The sequence below is a fragment of the Phycodurus eques genome, chromosome 10 (genome assembly GCF_024500275.1).
Source record: "Phycodurus eques isolate BA_2022a chromosome 10, UOR_Pequ_1.1, whole genome shotgun sequence".
NCBI lineage: Eukaryota > Metazoa > Chordata > Actinopteri > Syngnathiformes > Syngnathidae > Phycodurus > Phycodurus eques.
This window is the reverse complement of record NC_084534.1, coordinates 1,152,315-1,175,703: the sequence shown is the minus strand read 5'-3', so window position 1 is coordinate 1,175,703 and position 23,389 is coordinate 1,152,315. Positions and strand designations below refer to the sequence as shown.

General features: G+C 41.9%; 2 protein-coding genes across 15 annotated transcripts in view; both read left to right on the top strand.

Moving 5' to 3' along the window:
* The window catches only part of plekha6 (pleckstrin homology domain containing, family A member 6), a 109,215-nt gene extending 95,653 nt beyond the window's left edge, over positions 1-13,562 (top strand). For 8 of the 14 annotated variants that reach the window (XM_061686973.1, XM_061686969.1, XM_061686967.1 and 5 more), the window contains 8 exons: positions 1,070-1,145; positions 1,426-1,529; positions 2,745-2,903; positions 7,640-7,792; positions 8,183-8,316; positions 9,159-9,307; positions 9,682-9,785; positions 11,469-13,560. In XM_061686973.1, the coding sequence (XP_061542957.1) occupies positions 1,070-1,145; positions 1,426-1,529; positions 2,745-2,903; positions 7,640-7,792; positions 8,183-8,316; positions 9,159-9,307; positions 9,682-9,767 (861 nt within the window). In that variant the 3' untranslated portion in view covers positions 9,768-9,785; positions 11,469-13,560. Of the gene's footprint in view, positions 1-1,069; positions 1,146-1,425; positions 1,530-2,744; positions 2,904-7,639; positions 7,793-8,182; positions 8,317-9,158; positions 9,308-9,681; positions 9,786-11,468 lie in introns of all 14 variants that reach the window. The other 6 variants (XM_061686963.1, XM_061686971.1, XM_061686972.1 and 3 more) reach the window with 5 other exon arrangements.
* A 1,020-nt stretch (positions 13,563-14,582) lies between these two features.
* Positions 14,583-20,736, top strand: golt1a (golgi transport 1A). Its single transcript, XM_061686981.1, has 5 exons — positions 14,583-14,649; positions 20,008-20,099; positions 20,225-20,403; positions 20,535-20,598; positions 20,707-20,736. Exons 1-5 carry the CDS (start codon positions 14,625-14,627, stop codon positions 20,734-20,736), a joined length of 390 nt encoding a protein of 129 aa, XP_061542965.1. The 5' UTR covers positions 14,583-14,624.
* The last annotated feature ends 2,653 nt before the right edge of the window (positions 20,737-23,389 follow it).

Below are 23,389 nucleotides of genomic sequence, written 5' to 3'. Positions count from 1 at the left end.
ACATCTGTGAAGGCACCATTAATGCTGCAAGGTACATACAGGTTTTGGAGAAACATATGCTGCCATCCAAGCAACGTCTTTTTCATGGACGCCCCTGCTTAGGACAAGACAAAGCCAAACCACGCTTCTTAGTAAAAGAGTGCTGCTACTGGACTGGCCTACCTGCAGTCCAGACCTGTCTCCCATTGAAAATGTGTGGCGCATTCCATCCATCCATTTTCTGAGCCGCTTCTCCTCACTAGAGTCGCGCGTGTGCTGGAGCCTATCCCAGCTGTCATCGGGCAGGAGGCGGGGTACACCCTGAACTGGTTGCCAGCCAATCACAGGGCACATAGAAACAAACAACCATTCGCACTCACAGTCATGCCTACGGGCAATTTAGAGTCTCCAATTAATGCATGTTTTTGGGATGTGGGAGGAAACCGGAGTGCCCGGAGAAAACCCACGCTGGCACGGGTAGAACATGCAAACTCCACACAGGCGGGGACGGGGATTGAACCCCGCACCTCAGAACTGTGAGGCTGACGCTCTAACCAGTCGGCCACCGTGCCGCCGTGTGGCGCATTATGAAGCGTAAAATATGACAACAGATACCCTGGACTGTTGAACAGCTGAAGCTGTACATCAAGCAAGAATGGGAAAGAATTTCACCTACAAAGCTTCAACAATGAGTGTCCTCAGTTCCCAAACGTTTATTGAATGTTGTTAAAAGAAAAGGTGATGTAACACAGTGGTAAACATGACCCTGTCCCAGCTTTTTTGGAACATGTTGCAGCCATAAAATTCCAAGTTAATGATTATCTGCTAAAACAATAAAGTTTATCAGTTTGAACATTAAATATCTGGTCTTTGTAGTGTTTTCAATTAAATATAGGTTGAACATGATTCGCAAATCATTGTATTCTGTTTTTATTTATGTTTAACACAACGTCCCAACTTCATTGGAATTGGGGTTGTAGAATGGGAGATCACATCAAATCATATGTGAGTCAAGGCAGGTGAGCAAATACATTTGGCAATATAGTGTATGTTTAAGTACATTTCGGTATATCAATCTTCTCTCTTACAGATTAAGTTCGGAGAACAGAATAATATTGGTGCTCCACAAGACCAAGGCCCAGAAAGGCAATCCGCCATGAATAAAGGTACAACAACAAAAGTGCAATGGAGGTTTTCATGTGATAACCTAAATTATTAACTCAACTGATGATTATTATCCAAAGCTTGCTACAGAGTAACTCATGGGACATGGGTCACTGCTAACATGCCCTCTGACATGTTTTAATGCCAGATGAAAGAGAAGTCCTAACCCGATGCATAATAAATGTGCTTTGTCAAACATGAGACTATCATTATCAGGGTTAGTTTTGAGAAGCACATAATCTCCTTTCCCACGGTTGTGACCAAATCTCATATTGCTTTCAGTTGGTATTGTCCCTCCAAGAACCAAGTCACCTGCTGACGACTCACCGAGCTGGTCTGCTAGAGTTTCCCATCATAATGGGAGAATGCCTAATGGGATTACTAGGGTAGGTCAACCATCACTATCAGCAATTAAAGCTATGTTTTCCTTAAAGCCACAAATACATTCTGTTGTGTGGAAATCAATCCATGGATTCAATTGGAAACAATACAGTTGGGTATGAACCAATATGTTTATGTGTGCTGGTTTCTATCCCAGCTGACTTTGGGGGGGTGGGAGCGTTACACCTTGGACTGGTCGACAGCCAATTGCAGGTCAACTGAAAATTAAAATGAGAAAATGTCATAACTGTCCATCAACATCAAAATAGGTTGGAGAAGTAATGCTAGAGAACAAGATTACTGTATGTTGTACCTGACCGCTAAAGAGAAGGAGCCTATATATAACCTATACTATATTAGCTATAACCTTAACACATGAAAATATAGTGTAAGACCTTCTCTAAATTATTGAATTCACATGCCCAATTGTTCAATGTCTCAGTACTTGGCCGCTGAGCTTCGAGTGTCACAGACGGTCATCAGCTGGTTGCAAAAGAGATACACACAGACTGGAAGAGTCACAGAAAGGCAAAGAAGTGGTCATCGTTGAGAAAAGAAAGAACCTATGAATTTTTTCCATTCAGCTGGTTGTTAGAGAACAGATTAAAATTAAATTCCCCTGAAAGTTAACCCAAAAGCCGAATATCCCGAACCTTTTTTTACATTTTCATCAAAGCTGGATAATTTCTGTTGTACTTAAATGTGCACAAAAGCAGCATACTGTAGATGTATGAAAACTGCATATTAACAGGCATCGGTTAGTTCGTTCAATGAAGGATAAAAGTTATTTTAGCTAGCCTTAAATTAAATGTTTGCCCTCTTTTTACACCTTAGTTTATTTCAGTCCTGCACAGTGTGCGCCCTTCCTTTAATGTTTATAAATAAATGGCCTTACTGTTTCACTAACTTAGGAGGGACATAAGAGTGTTATTATTGCAGTTTTTAACATTTATTTTCCGAAAATGTCGCAAATGTTTCTACATTTCCTTTTACAATTGAGGGTTTTTTTTCCACATGTAATAATGCTAAAATTAATATAATCTCAGTACTTCAAAATAAAACAATATTCAATAATTCTTATAGTCTAATACTCTGAATGATTTCTGACTCCACCACTCGTGGTGGCATTTGGGCACTAAAAATAATTGTGAGCTTTGGGACATCAAAATTCAAGTGCAGCTCTCATCAATATGTGTTTTCACTCCGCTTCTTTGACACAGGAGCGTCCAAAGAGTGCTGTGTTTCCATCTGAGCTTAGGTCCAAGATGAGTGTGGAGGAACAAAACGAAAGGATCCGTCGCAACCAGAGCACCTCTGTACGGGACAAAAGAAGGAGTCTTAATCTTTCAGGCGGGCAGTCTCCAGCGAGCTACAGAGTGGTATATACAACAATTTTGCATGTCCCATGTGTACGAAGAACACTACCAACTGTGAAATGTGGAGGAAGCTCAGTTATGTTCTTGGACTGCATTGCTCTATCTACTGTCTGGTACAGGGTATCTTTAATCTGTGAAGGGTCCAGTGAAAGGCATTACAAGGCTACAAGGCATTCTAGAGCTAAATGTGCTGCCCAATGTGTGAAAGCTTGATATCATCCGCAGGACAGAAGTCCTTCAACAGGATAATAACCCAAAACACACAGCAAAAAATATCCAAGAAAGGTTAAGAACAAAACATTAAGACTATTCGAAAGAGCCCTGATCAGAATTGTATTGAACTTCAGTGAAAGGAGCTAAAACATGCAGTCTGGAGAAGACCATCCATCCATACATACATTTTCTTCCGCTTATCCGAGGTCAGGTCTTTGTGGCAGTAGCTTTAGCAGGGAAGCCCAGCCTTCCCTCTCCCCAGCCAGCCGGGAGACATAGCCTCTCCAGCGTGTCCTGGGTCGTCTCCTCCCGGTGGGATATGCCCGGAACACCTCACCAGGGAGGCGTCCAGGAGGTATCCTAATCAGATGACCGAGCCACCTCATCTGGCTCCTCTCAAAGCTCTACATGAGCCCCTCCCGGATGACCAAGATTTTCAACCTATCTCTACGGGAGAGCCCGGACACCATCACTGCAGATACTGCACCGATCCGCCTGTCGATCTCCCGTTCTATTCTTCCCTCACTCGTGAACAAGACCCCAAGATACTTGAACTCCTCCACTTGGAGCAGAATCTCATCCCCGAACTGGAGAGGGCACTCCACCCTTTTCCAACTGAGGACCATTGGTCTCAGATTTGGAGGTGCTGATTTTCATCTCAACTGCTTCACACTCGGCTGCGAAGTGTTCCAGTGAGAGCTGGAGATCACGGCTAAATGAAGCCAACAAAACCACATCATATGCAAAAAGCAGAGATACAATACTGCGGCCACCAAACCGCACCCCCTCTTCAGGTCGGCTGCGCCAAGAAATTCTGTCTATAAACTTTATGAAAAGAATCGGTGACAAAGGGCAGCCTTGGCAAAGTCCAACCCTCACCGGAAACAAATCGGACTTACTGCCAACAATGCAGACCAAACTCTGACACTAGTCGTACAGGGACCGAACAGCCCAGATCAGAGGGTTCTGTAACCCATACTCCCAAAGGACCCCCCAGAGGACTCCCTGAAGGACACGGTCGAACACATTCTCCAAGTCCACAAAACACATGACTGGTTGGAGGAACTCCCATGCACCTTCGAGGACCTTGCCGAGGGTGTAGAGCTTGTCCTCTGTTCCACTGATCCCCCTGTAGTTGCAACACACCCTCTGGTCCCCCTTTTTAAAAAGGCGGACCACCACCCCAGTCAGCCAATCCAGAAGCACTGTCCCCAATGTCCACGCGATGTTGCAGAGGCGTGTAAACTAGGACAGCCCAACAACATCCAGGGCCTTTAGGAAGGTCCGAGCGAATCTCATCCACCCCCGGGGCCTTGCCACCGAGAAGCTTTTTAACAACCTCGGTGACCTCAACCCCAGAGATAGAAAAGCCCAGAGATAGACCCCAGACTCTGTTTCCTCATGGGAAGGTGTGTCGGTAGAATTGAGGAGGTCTTCGAAGTATTCTCTTCACCAACTGACAACATCCCAGGTCGAGGTCAGAGGAGGTGGAGGTGGGAGGGGGAACCTCCTTCTGACAGAGGATTCTGCCAGACGTTCCAAGCAGACCCTCACAATACGTTTGGGCCTGCCAGGTCGGACCGGCATCTTCCCCCACCATCGGAGCCAACACAACACCAGGGGGTGATCAGTTGACAGCTCCGGTCCTCTCTTCATCTGAGTCTCCAAGACATGCGGCCGTAAGTCCGATGACACGACCACAAAGTTGATCATCGAACTGCAGCCTGGGGTCTCTTGGTGCCAAGTGCACGTTTGGACACCCTTATGCTTGAACATGGTATTCATTATGCTCAATCCATGATGAGCGCAGAAGTCCAATAACAGAACACCGCTCGGGTTCTGATCGGGGGTCCGTTCCTCCCAGTCACGCCTTTCCAGGTCTCACTGTCATTGCCCACGTGAGCATTGAAGTCCCCAAGCAGAACAATGGAGTCCACAGCGAGAGCGCTCGCCAGCACTCCCTCCAAGGACTCCAAGAATGGTGGGTACTCTGAACTGCTGTTTGGTGCACAGGCACAAACAACAGTCAGGACCCGTCCCCTCACCCGAAGGCAGAGGGAGGCTACCCTCTCGTCCACCGTAGTGAACCCCAATGTACAGGCGCTGAGCCGGGGGGCAATATGTATACCCACACCTACTCTGCGCTCCAGAGTGGAAGAGAGTCCAACCCCTCTCAAGAGAATTGGTATCAAGCTGTGTGTGGAGGTGAGGCCGAATATATCTAATCGGAACTTCTCGGGCTCCTTCACTGCCAGAGAGGTGACGTTCCACGTCCTTAGAGCCAGCTTCTGTAGCTGGGGATCAGATTGCCAAGGTCCCTGCCTTCGACCACTGCCCAGCTCACACTGCACCTGACCCCTTTGGCCCCTCCCACAGGTGGTGAGCCTATGTCAATCATCATAAGGGTTCATTTGTCTTTGTCTGGTCCCTCACCTAGGACCTGTTTGCCACGGGTGACCCTGCCAGGGGCATAATGCCTCAGACAACTTAGCTCCTCGGATCATTGGGAGACACAAACCCCTCCACCACTATAAGGTGACGGCTCAAGGAGGGGCAGTTTGGAGAACACACATTTCAAAATTGAGACTACTGCAGCGGTTTGTTCCACAAACAGTCCAAAATAACTGTCAACAGGTACCAATGTATGTCAGTATGTCAGAGGCTGCCATGAACTATAAATGTCCAGGAGCTAGACGGTGACTATGCCTTCCAAACGACAATATACTGCTGTTTGAATGTGAAATGCCCGATGACAGCTGGGATAGGCTTCCAGCACGCCCGCCACCCTAGTGAGGAGAAGCGGCTCAGAAAATGAATGGATGGATGGATGGATGAATGTGAAATGCGGAACATTGTTTGAATCTTTTAGTGGGTTGTTAACTCAAACTAAAAACAATAAGATGAGCAATTATACAGTGGCTGAAATAAGTATTTAACACGTCACCATTTTTCTCATTCAATATATTTTAAAAGGTGCTATTGATGTGAAAAATTCACCAGACCTTGGGAACAACCCAAGTAATCCATACATACAAAGAACGTAGAACAAATAAGATCAGAAATTAAGTTCTGTGTAATAATGTGAAATTACACAGGGGAAAAGTATTTAACATGCCATCTAGTGTTTATTTAATACTTTGTACAAAAGCCTTTGTTTGCAATGAGAGCTTCAAAATGCCTCCTGTACGGAGAAACTAGTCGCATGTGTTGATCTGGTGTGATTTTGGCCCATTCTGCCACACAAGCAGTCTTCAAATCTTGAAGGTTTTGTGGGCTTCTTTTGTGGCCCTTGAGTTTCATTTTTTTCCCCATAGATTTTTGATTGGATTCAAGTCAGGTGATTGGCTGGGACATTCCAACAGCTTTATTTTTTTTCTTTGAAATCAATTGTTGAGTTTCCTTGGGAGTATGTTTTGGATCATTATCCTGCTGAAATGTCCACGCTCATTTCATTTTCATCATCCTTGTCGATGGCAGCAGATTTTTGTCAAGAATGTCTGTACATTTGCCCATTCATCCTTCCTTCAATAATGTGAGGTTTACCAGTACCATTTGCTGAAAATCAGCCCCACACCATCATGTTCCCATCTCCGAAGTTCACTGTTGGTATGGTGTTTTCAGGGTGACGTGCAGTGCCATTTCTCCTCCAAACGTAATGTGCATTGTGGCATCCAAACAGTTAAATTTTGCTCTCATCCGATCAGACTATATTCCCCCAGTATTTTAACTGGCTTGTCCAAATGTTGTTCAGCAAACTTTAAACAAGCTTTGGTAGTTTTTTTTTTTTTTTTTTTTTAGCAATGGGGTTATAGTAAGCAGGCATACAGGCCATGGCGGCGGAGTACAAGTACATTACTCACTCTTTTCCTTGTGCCAACATTACCTGCTTATTCCAGGTCTTTTAGAAGCTCTCCACAGTTGATCCTCGGCAATTGGACAACTCTTCTGATTATTCTTTGCACTCCTCTGTCAAAAATCTTGCGAGGAAAACCTGATCGAGGCAAATTTATGGTGGTATGATTGGCTGTACACTTTCGTATTATGGCGCCAACCGTGCTCACTGGAATGCTCAGCAGCTTAGATTTGTGTCTGTGACCAATGCCATCGTTATGTTTTGATCTTACCCTTCATGAGATGTGTCTTGACTCACACCTTGGCAATGAGACCTTTTTGAAGGCCGTCAATTAGGACTGAACCAGCTGATATTCATTTGCACTGACGAGGGGCTGGATTGCTGTTCGATTATTGATAGATTTTAGGTGTTGTCTTGGTTTTCCATGCCTTTTTGCACCTCCCTTTCTTCACGTGTTCAATACTTTTTCCCTGTGTCATTTCACATTTTTACACACGACCAAATTTCTGAATTCATTTGTTCTGCTTTCTTTGTATGTATGGATTACTTGGGTTGTTCCCAACTTCTGGTGATATTTTGAGGCCAATGGCACTTTTGGAAGTATATTTAGTGAGAAAAATGGTGACGTATGAAATACTTATTTCAGCAGCTGTACAAACAACAATGTGTTCAGATTCGACGGCGGCAAACGGCTCATGAGATTGACATCAAGGATTTAGAGGCAGCAGTCAGAGGACAGGGACTGGAGTCACCTCGTGAGGAAATCGCCCGTTTGAGACGGTTACAGATTGAACCAGAACACTATGACCTTGACATTAACAAAGAGGTAATGCCACCTATTTCCTTTTTAATAATTGAATATATTATTTTTTTTACATTTCATATGGTCTTTTTTATTACCGTGAAAAACACTTCTCAATATTATTATCATTATTATTAGTTATTGCAATTGTACACCTCTGAAATGACGACCTCAATAATGAACATAATTCTAATTATAAAACAATATATATTTTTAAACCGCTCTTTCTGTTTGACTTTTAGTTCATCATACAATTAGTAAATTAAAAATAGACATTAAACAATTTGTACGTTCTCTCTGATGTACAGTGCATATGTCTGCCTTGCATGCATTAAAGGAAATGCATTTTTAAAAATAGAAATTGTGCAATTACAGTACAGTACTTTTTATGATGTATTATATTGTATCTCCTAGCTAATGGCTCCTGACAAGGTTGTTATCCCAGAGCGCTACTTGGATATGGAAGATAACACCCCTCTGAGCCCCGAGGAGCAGAAGGAAAAGCAGAAGAAACTCGAGCGGATCAAGACCTTAATTGCCAAATCCAAGTATGTTTGTAACATACAGAATTTAAAAATTCATTGAAAATTAGCACAACAACAAAAAACTGCTTGCCATGAAAAAAAAAACTGCTTTCTGTTGTGCAATTACATTTGAAGCAGGTAGTAAGGGCTGCATGATATTGGGGCCATTTTTAGTAACCCTGCGATATACTGTATATTGCAATGTGAAAAAATATAGGATAACATGCTCATGAAATGTGAAAACCAGCAGACATTTTTCTTTTTCCCTCTTATGTATTTTTGGGACAGTTTATAATAGCTTCAGCAGAAAATAAACCATGCTTGACAGAGCACAGAACAATACGGAGTTAGCCGTGTCGTATTGAGCAGTTACGTGCCCAGCCAGACATGAAGCTATTTGCTATTTCCCAGATTAGACATATTTTGTCAAGAACGACAAAACTCCTTTTAGTGGGACCAGTGCGGCGCATTGTCAACCTTTATTCGCCACACGCAAAACAATGTTGACTGAATCTTTAGGGCGTGACTCGACAGAACGCTGGCATATTTATGCGCACTTTAGTGCTAGCGCTAGCTAGCTACATAACGTTACGTTTGCCTGCTCGCAAGCGGTAAAGTGTGTCAATGTTACATCAAGACGTGACCAAACGATACATCGCGCAGCCCTACCAGGTAGGTATTGACGATCATAGAATGAAAATAGCATGGCGTAAGCTTTATTCATTCATGATGCTGTATCACAGTAAACATAGGAGAATAAAATGTTTCCATTGTGTTGGTTATTGTACAGTAACATTCTGACACACGCAAACATGTAGACGTTTCAGGCCTTCTTTTTTGTTCTCACTTTGCTCACCGTATGGCAGTCTGCAAAATGTGGTTCCTGTCCTGGACGGCCCCGTCGAGGGCGGAGCCTCAGTCAATTCCCAGCAGCAATTGCAGGAGCAGCAGAAGCGCATTGAGATCTCCTGCGCGCTGGCTGCCGAAGCCTCTCGTCGCAGCCGCCTCCTCTCGGGTGAGGACACTCTTCCCGCTTCACCGATCCTAATGACTGCTCTCCATAAACATATTGCTAAGGCCAAAGATGAAAAAAAACAAAAAAACGTCTGAGATTTCTGTTTCCGGAAGAATTTAAGACTAGCTGTCTGTGCAGAGATAACGCTATGTTTGTTTTTTTTTCAAATATTAGACCCGTAAAACAAGCTTCCTAAAGTTTAATTTGTATACAAGTCGGCATCGCATAAAAAGAAATATCGAGTAACAGTTGTTGGAACGGCGTGTCACAATAAGGGAGTTGCTCCGCTCAAAATGATCCGGCCTTTTGATTTGCTGATGTGTTTTTTGGGTTGCGTTGTCTTTCTTTTTATGCCTACCTTCATTTCACTCCAGCCCAGTGTGCCCCAGAACCCCCCACATCCCCAACCAGCCTGCACCCTCCCCCTTCCTCTGCTGACTTCCCCACCTCCTCATTATGAATGCCTGACTAGGACCAGGTAAGTGACGGTTCACCACAACCGACCTTTGGTCTCCCTTATTCCGTCTCACAGCTTGACTCGCTTTCTTACCGGAAGCGAAGAAGTGGAACACTAAAAAAAAAAAAAAAAATGGATTAAGATCATGCGCTTTTCCACTTTCACTTTCTTTTGTGTTCAATGAAAACCTAGCAGTATAGACAAGCGCGGAGCTGCCTGTGGATTTGATTTCAATGCTTTGCGCTTGCATTATAAAAGCCTGTGTCTTCTTTGATAGGATCCTCTTTATTGTTGCACACGATTGACATTTTGCCATTCGATCATAAATAACCAACACACCTACCTGAGCAGCTCAATTCAATTAAGACAGATATTTGAAAAAAAAGGTTGTTGTTGTTTTTTTTCCAAGCGTGGCCCCTTGTCTTTTGTAAAAAAAAAAATAATAATAATTTAAAAAAAACCTCACGAAACATATTCTTTTGCATTTTTGTAGCAGAAAATAATCATCCAATAAAAACAAGAATAACAGTAACTGCTGCAAACGAACAAAACCTCTTTCCCATGACCCCTTAGCTGCCCGACAAGGTGCCTGACGTTAAATACACATTTGGAACAATGCATGCACAAACGAAGCAATATTAAAACATTTATTAGACACTCATGTGTAAATTATTTTCCCGAGGTTTTCAAAAACAAAGCTCTTTTGTGAAAGTGCAACCTACGCTCAACTCCGATGAAACGAAAATCCATCCATAGACATTGAAGTTCATCGTTTTTATATTAATACCGGCTAAGAATAACCCTGTGAAAAAGTCGTAGTTAAATTCGTAAAAAAAGCAAAAACGTCGATAGAATTAAAAAAAAATCAACGAAAACGTGAATAGGATTTACTACACAAAGAACTGGTTAGCTTCTTCATTTAAACCCTGGATGTCCAAACCTTTTCTTCAAAGGCCCCAAAAAAATAATCGAAACAAATTGAAGGATGCAATTCAGCACCAAATTTACATCTTCAATTTATTTAACACAATAAACAGGGGGTGCACATGCTGTAAGTAACGTGCAGGTGAAAGTGCTAAAAGTGCACTGGATTTGAGTGCAGCAGTGCGATTTGCATTTGTGTACCGCCAAGCATTTTCTTTTTCTTTTTTTTTTGTGTGGGTGGGCTTCGCAGCAGTAGACGGGGCTCGGTAAAGTATCTGCAAAAAGACCTTCAAGGGAAACAAACAAAACAAAAAAAAACAGTCATAAGATTATGGCCAGCGGCACCACTGAATGATGTGTGATTGGTTGAAAACAAGGACGTGAGAGACGAGAACAGACTTCTTCTCTTCTCCTGTTTTGCCATCCAGTGGCGAAAGCAAATACTGCAGTACCAATCAGGCCCATGACCTGAGCTGTGTCAAATGTTCATTTGACTCTATGCTGTGAGCTGCTAAAAAAAAAAAAAAAAAAAAAAAAATGGATGGACACCCCTTATTTAAAACATGCAAACTCTTTTGACCCTGCCACCTATACGAATCGGAATCGAGAATCGTTCCCAAACGGAATCGGAAACGAGCAGCCAAACTCGGAACTGGAATCGTTCAAATTCAAATGATGCCAAACCCTAGTACCGATGGACACAGAGGTCATCTGAAAATGGATTCCTTTTCATGAATAAAAAAAAAAGTTTTTTTTCTTTTAACCTCTTGCTTCCTACAGCTCAAGCCCTGTCTGCTGTCAAGTTTGATGGAGCATCTTTTTGAGGACTTACTGTGTGAAACTGACAATGCTGATTTACCTCAAACAAAAAAGTGACATGAACTTTTTAAAGCACCTTGATCCAACGAAATCAAGGCGAGTTGTCGGCATCCCAGCGAGGAAACAGAGCGCCTCCACTTGGAAGAAAGCGACACAGACTAAACGAGCAACTCCGCAACATTCAATTCATCCTGCGCTGTAACCCTGCAACCCAGTGGCCAGTATCGACTGTATGTTTCCTACCAGAGCGCTCAAGTGTAATATATCTCGTGCTTCAAAATATGTAAAACGGCAACATCATTTAGCTCAGGACAAAGTAGAGATTACTGATGGACTGTGAATGAAAGTAAGATTCTTGGATTCCATTTTCATTTAAAGCAAGGTAATAATAACAACCTGTTCTGGGTTTTAAAGAGCTCACTGACACGTGGCACCTTCAGTGAGAACACACCAGTGCTTTCAGACCCAATGAGTTCCCAATGAGGTTGGGTTTTGAACCGCGATGGCAGTCATGGGAACATTGACTACTGACTGGACAAAAAAGCCTTTTATTCAGTCTGAAAAATAAAATACCTGATCCAATCCCATCCTAACAGTTTAAACCGAATTAAGAAAAAAATTAAAACAAATAAAAATGCCATTTATATAAAGCCTTTCAAGAGACCCAAAGACAGTGAACATGAATTTTTTTTCTGGGCAACATGTTTACCTGTAGCGTTGGCTTGGATAATAGGATTGGGCTGCTCATACTGTATATACACAGTAATTGCACTAAAAAAAAAAAAAAAAAAAAAAAAAAATTAAACACGTTTGCATTTCTGTTTCGACCAAAAATATTTGGGGAAAAAACGTGCGCGGAAATGAAACAGTTATGTGTTCCAGATACACGAACTTTCGACCACAACTCTGTCCAAAAAGCAAGCCTTTGTCAATGGTTGTCATTTCCAGAAGCCAAATCATAACAAGGCAAAAAGGATGAGATCAAGACAAAAACTCACCTGGCCATCATGTGCAGCTCATCCACATATTTATTCAAACATATATTACGTACGTTTAATATTGCTCAAGAAATGAACCCACTGATTGTCTACACGTCTACTGTACGTTTAGAATGTTTGATATGTGTTTAATAGTAGCAGGCGACACAAGTTCAGTGAAAATAGAAGTGACCTTAGAGGTGGAACTCAAAAATTGTCTGGGGGGCGGGGTTAGCTTGGAGGAAATACAGTCGCTACGAAATACTGTCTCATAAAATAATGGTTATCTTTCATTCAAACATGTAGTGCAATATGTCGAAAATGGGTGAGCATTTGATACTTTTTTATTTTTTATTTGTATGGTGACATTCATGATAATATCCATGCCGCGAGTTAATATTCAAAAACCTCCAAAATGGCCGGCATAATTCAATTTATTCCTCGGATTTAACGGAATCAATACAGGTCCGAAAAAAAACAAACACATATCTGGTCAAATATAACTAGAACTACTTATAAATAATCTTTCGCTGTACATTTCAGGAGTTTATTTCTATTCAACATGGACGTTATTTCTTGTCAGTTTATAGCTTTAAGAGGACCAACCAAAACAAACAAATTCCAGAAATTCTTTTATTATTATTATTGTTTTAAAGACATACACACATTTCAAATGCAATGTTGAATTCAACGTGTTGTTGTTGTTTGTGTTTGTGTGTCAAGCTGCTACTTAATTGCAGATGCGTGGATGCTTCGCAGCCGTGCGAAGGCTCAATCACGTTAGTATTTGTTAATATTGACACAAAACATCAAATGTTACTACTACTCAATATGACTCGACTCCAAACTACCTTTATTAAGCAGGATAAAACAATGATAAAATCAAGTTGAAACTTTGAAACATGCGCCTTTTTTTTTTTTTTTTTCGTCTTGTGTATCGCCACGCATAACATTTTCCTTTTCTTGCGCCTCGATGTCCATGTGGCCTGTCTTTGTGAAACCGGATTTCAAGTAAATGTTAGAAAATGCTCCTCACTATAGCAAAAACAAAACAAAGATTTATTCGATTGTCTATTTTTTTTTTTTCTTTTTCTATTTTTCTTTTTTTTTTTTTTTTTTAAAGAAAGGGAATATGCTCAAAAAGTGGCAGTACTTCTATTTTTTAGATGCATGAAAAGACATGAACAAGATGTCATTTTTACACTTTTCGTCAATGAAAGCTTTGTTTTAATTTTGGATTGCACAGAGAATATTTTTCAACAAATGGAATCTGACGCGTGAAGATGATAGCAGCCAGCGAGCGGTTTTCAACGCTGGTAGCATTTGTCGCACTCACGGGTGAAAATAAAGAGTTTGTATTTTGGCCCAATTGTTAAATAATAATTGGCTGGTTTATATGGTATTTGCCGCTTCAGTTGTCTTTCTATGTCATGTACAAAATGAACTACTACTTTGAGGGGAAAACTCTACAAACTGCTGAAACTATGCAAATGATCAAAAAGAGACGATATGCTTTGCTTTCAGAAAACCTTGCAATAAATTGAATGTATTCAAATAATGTCTTTTTTTTTTTTTTTTTCTCCCCCCCCCCCCCCCCCCACATGCTTTGGAACTCAACACAGTATTTTGTATGCTAAAATATGTCTTGTTTGGAATGAATATACAGTACATAATTTAATCCGTAACCCACTTGCCATTTTAGGTATTTTCACTGCCCAGAAACTCTTGACACTGCTGAGGTGAAACCTGCTTGTCATCATTAAGATCACTGATCACGACGATAATGATGATGATGCTCGTCAGTCTTGCTGTATGTCTGAATAAAGAGCTAAACTAAAGGTCTTTTCATGTCATGTTTAAGATGACGAGTCGAACGCTCAGATACACAAACTGGCTATTATAGCTATTCGAGGTCAGAAACATGCGATCAGTCGACAAAAGATGAAACGAACCACCGAGCCCGGACAAAAATAGCGACAGCCGCCATACGCTGCGAGGGAGACGCTGCGTGCTTCTAGTTAATCTTCATCTCGCATACTGACACAATCAGCAGTCAAAGGTCAGACGAGAAAAAGGAAGCACTCAGTCATAGTAAAGCAAAGCCGACAAAATTGGAAGAGGAACGACAAAAAGGATTACCATGGTTGCCGTTACTGAGTTTCAGAGTAAGTATTCCCCCAGTTTTGTTTTTTTTTCTTCTTCTTTCTTTTTCATTATAATGTTCAGAATTAGAACAAATCGCCAATTCAATTGTGTGTGGAACGGGCAGACTCGCGGCTTGCTTCTGAACGCAAACATACTTTTGGCCTCAGAATTTCATTTTGAAAATCAATTCATTTTACTCATATGAGCATTTGAATTATTGCCAGTTGTCACTCAAATGGCAGTTTCTAAGAAAACAAAAAAAATATGTTCCCCAAATTTATGTTTTTCATACTTTCAGTACCAAAATGTCTTGGCTGTTATGTGTCCCAAATGAAATGTCATGATTTGTAACATGTTTTCTGAAGATGCCAATTACATTTTTGGATATACAGACATTGATATGGTTTCACAGTCAACGGCCCTCTGGGGGAAAGCGTGACGACAATATGGCCCGCGACAAAAACCAGTTTGACACACCTGTGTTCGAAAGGATTGGCTGTCTTATACACACTGTATTTCTAGTTTACACAGGTAAGTTACAGAATGACTTTGTCAGCTGTTCAAAGTATGAAGCTTAACACAAATATGTAAAGTTTGGTCAAAGTTCAGAACAAGAGCACCAAAATTAAAAATATACACAACTAAATTTAAAAAAAAAAAAAAAAACAGTGTTATGAAGTATTGAATTATTTCAACATTTATTTCATTTATTTTTGTATGTCACTGTTTGTGCATGTCCGTATGTATTTAATGATTCCAATATTTATTTTCATTAATTGTTTTAATATTTAATTAGGTCAATGTTTATTTATGATTTCATGGGCGTGCCGCATGGTAGGCTGATTGAAGACTCTAAATTGCCCGTAGGCGTGAATGTGAGTGCGACTGGTTGTTTGTTTGTTTGTGCCCTGCGATTGTCTGGCGACCAGTTCAGGGTGTACCCCGCCTCCTGCCCGATGATAGCTGGGATGGGCTCCAGCACGCCCGCGACCCTTGTGAGGATAAAGCGGTATGGAAAATGGATGGATTATTTCATGGTCCTCAACTAGTGCATCATGGCAATAATTCTATGTGTTATTCTCACCCACTAACCTCAGTGGGCGGGCACTTGGCGGGACTAGACTGATCCACCTCCAACCAGTTGCTTGTTCCTGCCCTTGCATGAGTTAATCACAGACATTTTAAGAAAAGCCATGGGTTTAACTGTAATTACTTAGATCCGGACCAAGGCATGATGCTAATACGTGCGTTACAAGATATCCTGGAAAAGCAGCTTCTGGAATTCAGGCATCCAAAAACTTCTGGTGGGTAGGAGGTTTCTGTGACCGTTTGGATAGCCTACTAACAAGGGAGGTGCATGGACAGGGTCAGGAAATAAATATTGTCTGAGGCCAACCTTGACCGTGCTGCAGACACAGCATTTGAGGTTAAACAACCAAAATCTTGGCGTTGCACGCCGTTGTGTGGTATCAAGTCTGAATGTTGATTGGATGTAGAGTCCTGGCATTGTACTTGGAGAAAGTCAGTAGCTCTGGGCTTGAGGGGACTGGCTGGACTATTTTTTTCTGAAGGAATATGAGGCACCAGTGGCACCAGTGGCCACTGCAGAAGAAGAGAGTGTGAAAGGTGATACTGAGACACTTGCATTTGTAATAAGTCATATAATTGTATTTTTGTTGATACATCTGTGCTTTGCTTTATTTGTGCCTCTGGATGAGGGATTCTCGTGTAGGCCCTCTAATACATAATGGACTCTCCAAAAGTCTTTCTGAATCTGCCTTCGAACCAATTCACTCTGCCCCCCGCCATATATATATATTTATGTCATGCAAGACATTTAAAACTAATTATGTCTGTCAATATGTATAGATTAAATAATTGTGTACAATATTGCATAAACACTACTTAGTAATACTATTATTAGTAATAATAATAATAATGAATACAGTAATTCCTATGATCACAATAGGTCCCTTGCAGCGGTCGCTGCTCAGGCCTAGGAAATCAACACAGCTACAAAAAGGCCATCCACTTGTACAGTCAACATTCATAGTAAATAGCATCTGAAATGTCAAAACAGAAGGGGTTACCAATTTTCATATTTTTTGATCAATATAAGTAAAGACATGTCCCACTGAATTTCCTTTTGAAAATCTATGACTTTTACTGATACTCTATGAGTGTATGAGAGAGGCATGGAGCTGTCAACTGTGTTGATCTGATGATCTGGGACAATGAGTCCGAGTGGGTCATGTTCCATGCTTCCATTGTTGATGTGGCCGCCCGGAGCAGTGGCCGTAAGGGGGACATTCCTGTTGTGGTGCCAGTCCCTGAACCCGTCTGTGAACACCAGAGGTAACGGATGCTATCAAGCTGAAGAAAGAGTCCTACTGAGCCTTTTTGGCCTGTGGGACTCTGGAGGCAGCTGATGGGTACCAATAGGCCAAGCGGAAAGCAGCTTTGGTGGTCGCTGAGGCAAAAACTGGGAAGAGTTTTGTGAGGCCATGGGGAATGACTTCTGGACAACATTTAAGAAATTGTCGTCCAACATCTGGCATTTCAAGTGGTGGAAGCAATGCACCATTAACACTCTATATAATGCAGAGTCTGAGGACGCTGAGGCGTACTCTCTTATCTCTGGTGTTTAAGTCACCAAGGTGGTTGAAAAGCTTCTCGGTGGCAGGGCCTCGGGAGTGGATGACTTCCACCCAGAGTTCCTAAAGGCTCTGGATGTTGTGGGGCTGTCCTTGTTGACACGTCTCTGCAACATCACGAGGACATCATGGACAGTGCCTCAGGATTGACAGACCGGGGTGGTGCTGTGTGTGCGGTGTGTTTGTACTAAAGGGGATGCAGCTTCTCAGCCATCCTGTTAAGGTCTGTTCAGGGATGCTGGAGCGGAGAACCCATCAAGATTCAAGAATCTCATATTCAATAGGAGCAGTGTGGGTTTTCGTCCTGGCCGTGTAACAGTGGACCAACGCTAAACCCTCAGCAGGGTTTGGAGGGTGCATAAGAATTTGCCAAACCAGTCTGCACATGCTTTTTGGATGATATGGAGAAGGCATTTGACCGTGTCCCTTGGGGGGGCCCTATGGAGGGTGCTCTGGGAGTATAGGGTAATGGTCCACCTGATACAGGTTGTTCGGTCCCTGTATGACCGGTGTCAGAGTCTGGTCTGCATTGCCCGCAGTTAAGTCAGATTTGTTTCCAGTGAGAGTTGGACAAAATTTCTAGGCATAGCCTAGGCGTTGAAAGGTTCCGGTTTGTTGGCCTCAATATTGCATCCTTGTTTTTTGTGGGTTTTTTTTTTTGTTTTTTTTTGCAGATGGTGGTTCTATTGGCGCTATCAAGCTGAGATCTTGAACTCTCGCTGCAGCAGTTCGCAGTCAAGTGTGAAGCAGTTGGAATGATAATCAGTGTCTAAAAATCAGAGTCCTTGGTCCTCAGTCGTAAAATCGTGAAGTGCTCTCTCCGGGTCAGGAATGAGATCCTGCTCAAATTGGATGAGTTCAAGTATATTGGGGTCTGGTAAGGATCCCTCCTGGACACCTACCTGGTGAGGGATTCTGGGCATGTCCCACCATGAGTAGGCCCTGACACAGGACACGCTGGAGAAACTATGTCTCCCGGCTGGCCTGGGAAGGCCTAAGAATTCTCCCAGGAGAGCTGGAGGAAGTAGCTGGAGAGAGGGAAGTCTGGGCTTCCCTGCTAAAGCTGCTGCCCCCGCAGCCTGACCCTGGATAAGCAGAGGACAATGGACGGATGGATGGATGGATGGATGGATGGACGGACGGACGGATGGATGAGTATTAGCATTAATTGCAGTTGTTAATCATTCCGAAGGTAATAACTGTTTCTAAGAAAAGAAAATCTGTAATCTATTTATTTCTAGTTTGCATAGCTAAATTGTACAATTACTTTGTCAGTTGTTCAAAGTATAATGGTAGAAAGTCTTAACACGAACAACACTGCTTTTAAGTTCACTGCTGATTTTGTTTTGTTATTGAATAAAATTGTTCATAAATAAAGGTTATCAGTGTTTATGAGTTTTCCCATACATGTCTAAGAAATTGTGTGGTTTAGATCACATTTGCATTGGACTGCTATGAAATGTATGTATGTATTTAGCACTTGGTTGTCTTTATCATTATGGCCTAAAATTTAAAAACATCAATACCATTTTGAAAATAGGACTTGAAGCATGGCTTTTTTGGCATGGGAGGTATTTACCCATATAAAAACAAGGCAGCATAATAAAATTGCTATATTAGAAAGAATTTACACGTGTTTTGTCCTGTATATGCACTGAGACTGATGACCAGTCCAGCCTAATGTCTGTTTGGGTAGGCTCTAGCTTACCTGCGACCCTATCGAGAACAAATGGTATAGAAAATGCATGAACAAATTCATCCATCCATCCATTTTACGAACCTCTTATCCTCACTAGGGTCGCGGGCGTGATGGAGCCTATCCCAGCTATCTTCGGGCGAGAGGAGGGGTACACCCTGAACTGGTCGCCACCCAATCGCAGGGCACATAGAAACAAACAAGCATTCAGGCTCACATTTACACCTATGGGAAATTTAGAGTCTTCAATTAACCTACCATGCATGTTTTTGGGATGTGGGAGGAAACCGGAGTACCCGGAGAAAACCCACACAGGCACGGGGAGAAAATGCGAACTCCACACACGCGAGGCTGGATTTGAACCCGGGGCCTCAGAACTGTGAGGCAGACGTGCTAACCAGTCATGCTTTCCCATGAACAAATTGATAGTGCTTAACATTTTTTTTTAGACCACCACCTAATTAAATACAGAACTGACATGAAGCTCACGTAGGCGGCGCCCCCTGTATTCACCACTCGAGGCTCACAAGCAAAGTCAGTAATACCATTTGGTTTGCTGAAACAAACAGCCATGGGGAAACTTTTGCATTCCCCTGAGACAAAGTGTTGTTGCAGTTGTTGGAGCCACATGGGTCAAAATTTGAATGGGCTTTAAATCCTTCCGGGAGAATACTGGAGGAGGGGGTGGTGTTTTCTCCTTCGGTGATGGTCCATCCATCCATCCATTTTGTGAGCCGCTTCTCCTCACTGGGGTCGCGGGCGTGCTGGAGCCTATCCCAGCTCTCATCGGGCAGGAGGCGGGGTACACCCTGAACTGGTTGCCAGCCAGTCGCAGGGTCAGTGATGGTCACTTTATATAATCGTCTTCCATGAGTGCTACTTCAAGTCATTTTTTTTGTTCATCTTCAAAATGTGTATGTTTATGTGATCATGAACTACCACTTTTACCACATTGTAAAGAATGTGATCCTTGAATAAACTGGCTAATGCTTTAATGTTCGTAATTTATCTGTGCATTTGTCTTCCAGAGGTAGGAATTGGTCTGGTGGGATTTGGTTTATTTTTTCTGCTCTTTGGTGTGTTGCTGTACTTTGATTCTGTCTTGCTGGCCTTTGGGAATGTAAGTAGGGTTTTATTTAATACCTTCTGTCATTTAAAACATCACTTACGGATAACAACTGCAAAATGTCTTTTAATATGGCTTCAGTCCACAGTTGGTTTTCATCTTTTATTTTCTCCCGGCAGATTTTGTTTTTGACAGGTTTAACATTCATCATTGGCTTCAGGAGGACATCTCACTTCTTTTTCCAAAGACATAAGTTCCGAGGCTCGTTCTTCTTCCTGGGAGGTGTGTCCCTGGTGCTGTGCCGGTGGCCAGTTATTGGTATGCTGCTGGAGGGTTACGGCTTCATCCTTTTATTCAGGTCAGCTTCAAACATGAACAAATTACGGTAATTAACACTTTTAATGATCAAATGTTTGCACCTCATTAATGGAATAAAGTGTTTAAGGACCAACCTTATATTGTATCAGTGCAGTGACTTTCTATTCATAGGTCTTTCTTTCCAATGGCCCTGGGATTTGTGCTGTCAGTGGTAAACATCCCTTTCCTCAATGCTGTAAGAATGTTTTCACAGTAGCTCTCAATACACAATAGTCTTCGTCTCACATTTCTAATACGTTGTGCTTTCGGCACTCAATCACATCCATTATTTCTTTCTTCCCAGTTTTTGCAGAGTGGCTCCAGCATGGTCTGAGAGCACATTTCAGCAGACTGGACAGTTTAACAAGTGTGACAGACAGTTGAGCAAAGACTGGAGAAGATACTATCAACCCCTTGTTAAAAGCCAACATATAAAAACATTCTCGAGAGGTGTACTTTTCTATTTTTTTTCCTTATTTGAAACTACAGTCAATGCATTCACCACACTGACACATTACAACTTATTATTTATTTCATGGTAAGAGTTGAGCTACAGCAACACATTGTATTATGTTTACTATTCACTGTTAGAATCTGCTATATGAAATTCCATAGCACATTGTGATAGATTTGCCTTTTTTAAAATGTTTTATATTCATTTTATCTTAGGACATTAAATTTACCGTCTTTTGCAGCCAAACTAATCCATTGGATCTTTGTGAGAGGAAATAACAGTAGTGTTCATCACATTTAAATAAATCGCAGAAGCAGGACCTCCAAGTAACGCAAACCCAAACCCAGAGTTGATGTATTGTTTAGAGAATTTCTAGAATGGACAACAGGGCCAAGATATTTTGCATGAATTTCAAGGTTGGGTTTCATTACCACAGTCTTCTATGGTTTGCATTTCTCCCTGCAGGCCGCTCAATGGAGGCACTCTGTACCATTGTTGTCTTTTCAGTCACTGTTAATTTAATCATTGAAACCAGAATGTATTCTCCACACCATTTTTTACATGTTTACAATAGCACATGACACCAAGCAAGTTATGTTCTATTTGTTGTTTTAGTTGTTGTATTTTTCAAGCAAAACATTGACGAGAGCAAAGATGACAATTAGATTTGTTCATGCTATGACTATCATGAGTTCAGATGTGAGCTCAACAGAATTAAATTACCACAGACTGCTGGCAATTTCAAGTTTGGTGCACATACACATAGAGTATACTGATTATTCCCTTTTCAACTGTGACAACTATTTTTAATAAATAGGACAATTTGTATATTTGATTATCTGCTTGCTATCATATTCATTGATTGGTTTCTCAAATCCATTATAATTGATTGCATAGGCAGTTGTGTGAAATTAAAAGGAAGAAATGTGTAGTCAGGTATGGTTACAGCCTGCCGTCAGGTGACGTTAATGGTCCTCAATAAACTTCTGTAACTAACACTGATCTGTCTTCAAAGCCATATGTGTTGTACATTTACATTCACCTTTTGATATTTTCAAGAGAATATACTGACATATCACGGTCAATGATCGACATGCCGTTCACTACTTTTATTTATGCAGTCATGCATGTGCGCATGTATTTTTAGACTCCATCTTCGACTTCCGCATAGGCCATTACCTGTTGCGCCAATCAAACGGGATCACTAGTGTCATTTGACTTCAATTCACCAATCGGACGACACAAGTGACCGTACACATAGCCTTTGCGAGCCAATCAAATGACTCATTTTGGGGGAGGGAACAGCCATAAGAGTGTGTGTTTACTGACCAAAAAGCGACAGCTTTGTCATGCAGGTCTTCGATTGTGACTCCCCAAACTTGGATATTTCAGCCCACTTCTAGCTTGAGAAAATACCTTGCGGTAAATTGCAGATGTTTCTATTGTTGTATTTGCTTGATGTGGAAAAATCATATGGTGTCACACAAGCACACACAGTCACTAAGTCAGTTCAGCAAACAGCATTCTTCATCAAGCCATTTCAGTGAATATAGCAAATAATGTTTCTGTAGGGCCCAATGTATGTGTTGTTGGTTTTTGGGCAGAATAACTACATTTTAATGGTGGCAGGTCTGTCTCGACTCCCATATATTATTATTTTTATTATTGTATTTGATGTGCCATGCTCTAATTAAACAAATAAAATAAAATAGTATTTAAAAAAATTCAAAGTTGGGCCCAATGCATGTGTTGTTGGTTTTTGGGCACTTAAAAATTTTAATGGTGGCAGGTGTGTGTCGACTCCAATGTATGATTTTTTTTAATTTGATGTTCATACTCTGAGTTAAAAAAAAAAAAAAATCAGAAGTTAATCACAAATTACGCTTTACTTGAGTAGTTTTTTCATTGAGAACTTTCTTACTCTTACTCAAATATCGTAATTTACCATATAATGCGCACCCATGTATAATACGCACCCCCAAAGTTGACCTCAAAATTCCTTTGGTCACCGTGACCAACTCGTCGACGACCGCGCCAGGCAGGACGCTCACCTCGCCCGAGGTGGAAAGGACACAGCGGACAATCCCCGGCTGCAGCGCTTCCTGCAAGCGCTCCGAGCCACCCTGCTTGGGGGCCCGAACTCAGTCTGAGGGAACGGAGGCGGACACAACGCTCCCGCTCCGAACGTCACCCGAGAGACGTCCTGCATGAGAACTCGTTGGTCTTCTCTTTTTCCTCCCTCCCTTCCGTCGAATCCACCTGCTCCCGGGCCAGCCGAATACTCGGGAGCCTGACTCGCCTGCCTCGCCTGCCTAAAACGTGTTCCAGACATGTAAGTCCAACATTGCGGTCTACTAAAAGTACGGATTAGTGCATATTTGGGTTTATATTAACGAGACCAGGAGTCCTCAGCGATATGCATTCACTACATGCCCATTCTGCTCATCTCGCGTCACAAATCCCTTCCTTCGCCAATGTTCGTAGATATCTTGTTTGTTTTGTGTTTGTCTGTGTTTTAGTCTGGAGAAACCCC

What these genes read in the sequence shown, in the direction of transcription:
- golt1a (XM_061686981.1), top strand. Translation starts at nt 14,625, where the DNA reads ATGGTTGCCGTTACTGAGTTTCAGA. An exon ending in TCTTGCTGGCCTTTGGGAAT is followed by an intron (nt 20,100 to 20,224) that starts GTAAGTAGGGTT and finishes TTCTCCCGGCAG; the next exon opens with ATTTTGTTTTTGACAGGTTT. An exon ending in GGCTTCATCCTTTTATTCAG is followed by an intron (nt 20,404 to 20,534) that starts GTCAGCTTCAAA and finishes TTCTATTCATAG; the next exon opens with GTCTTTCTTTCCAATGGCCC.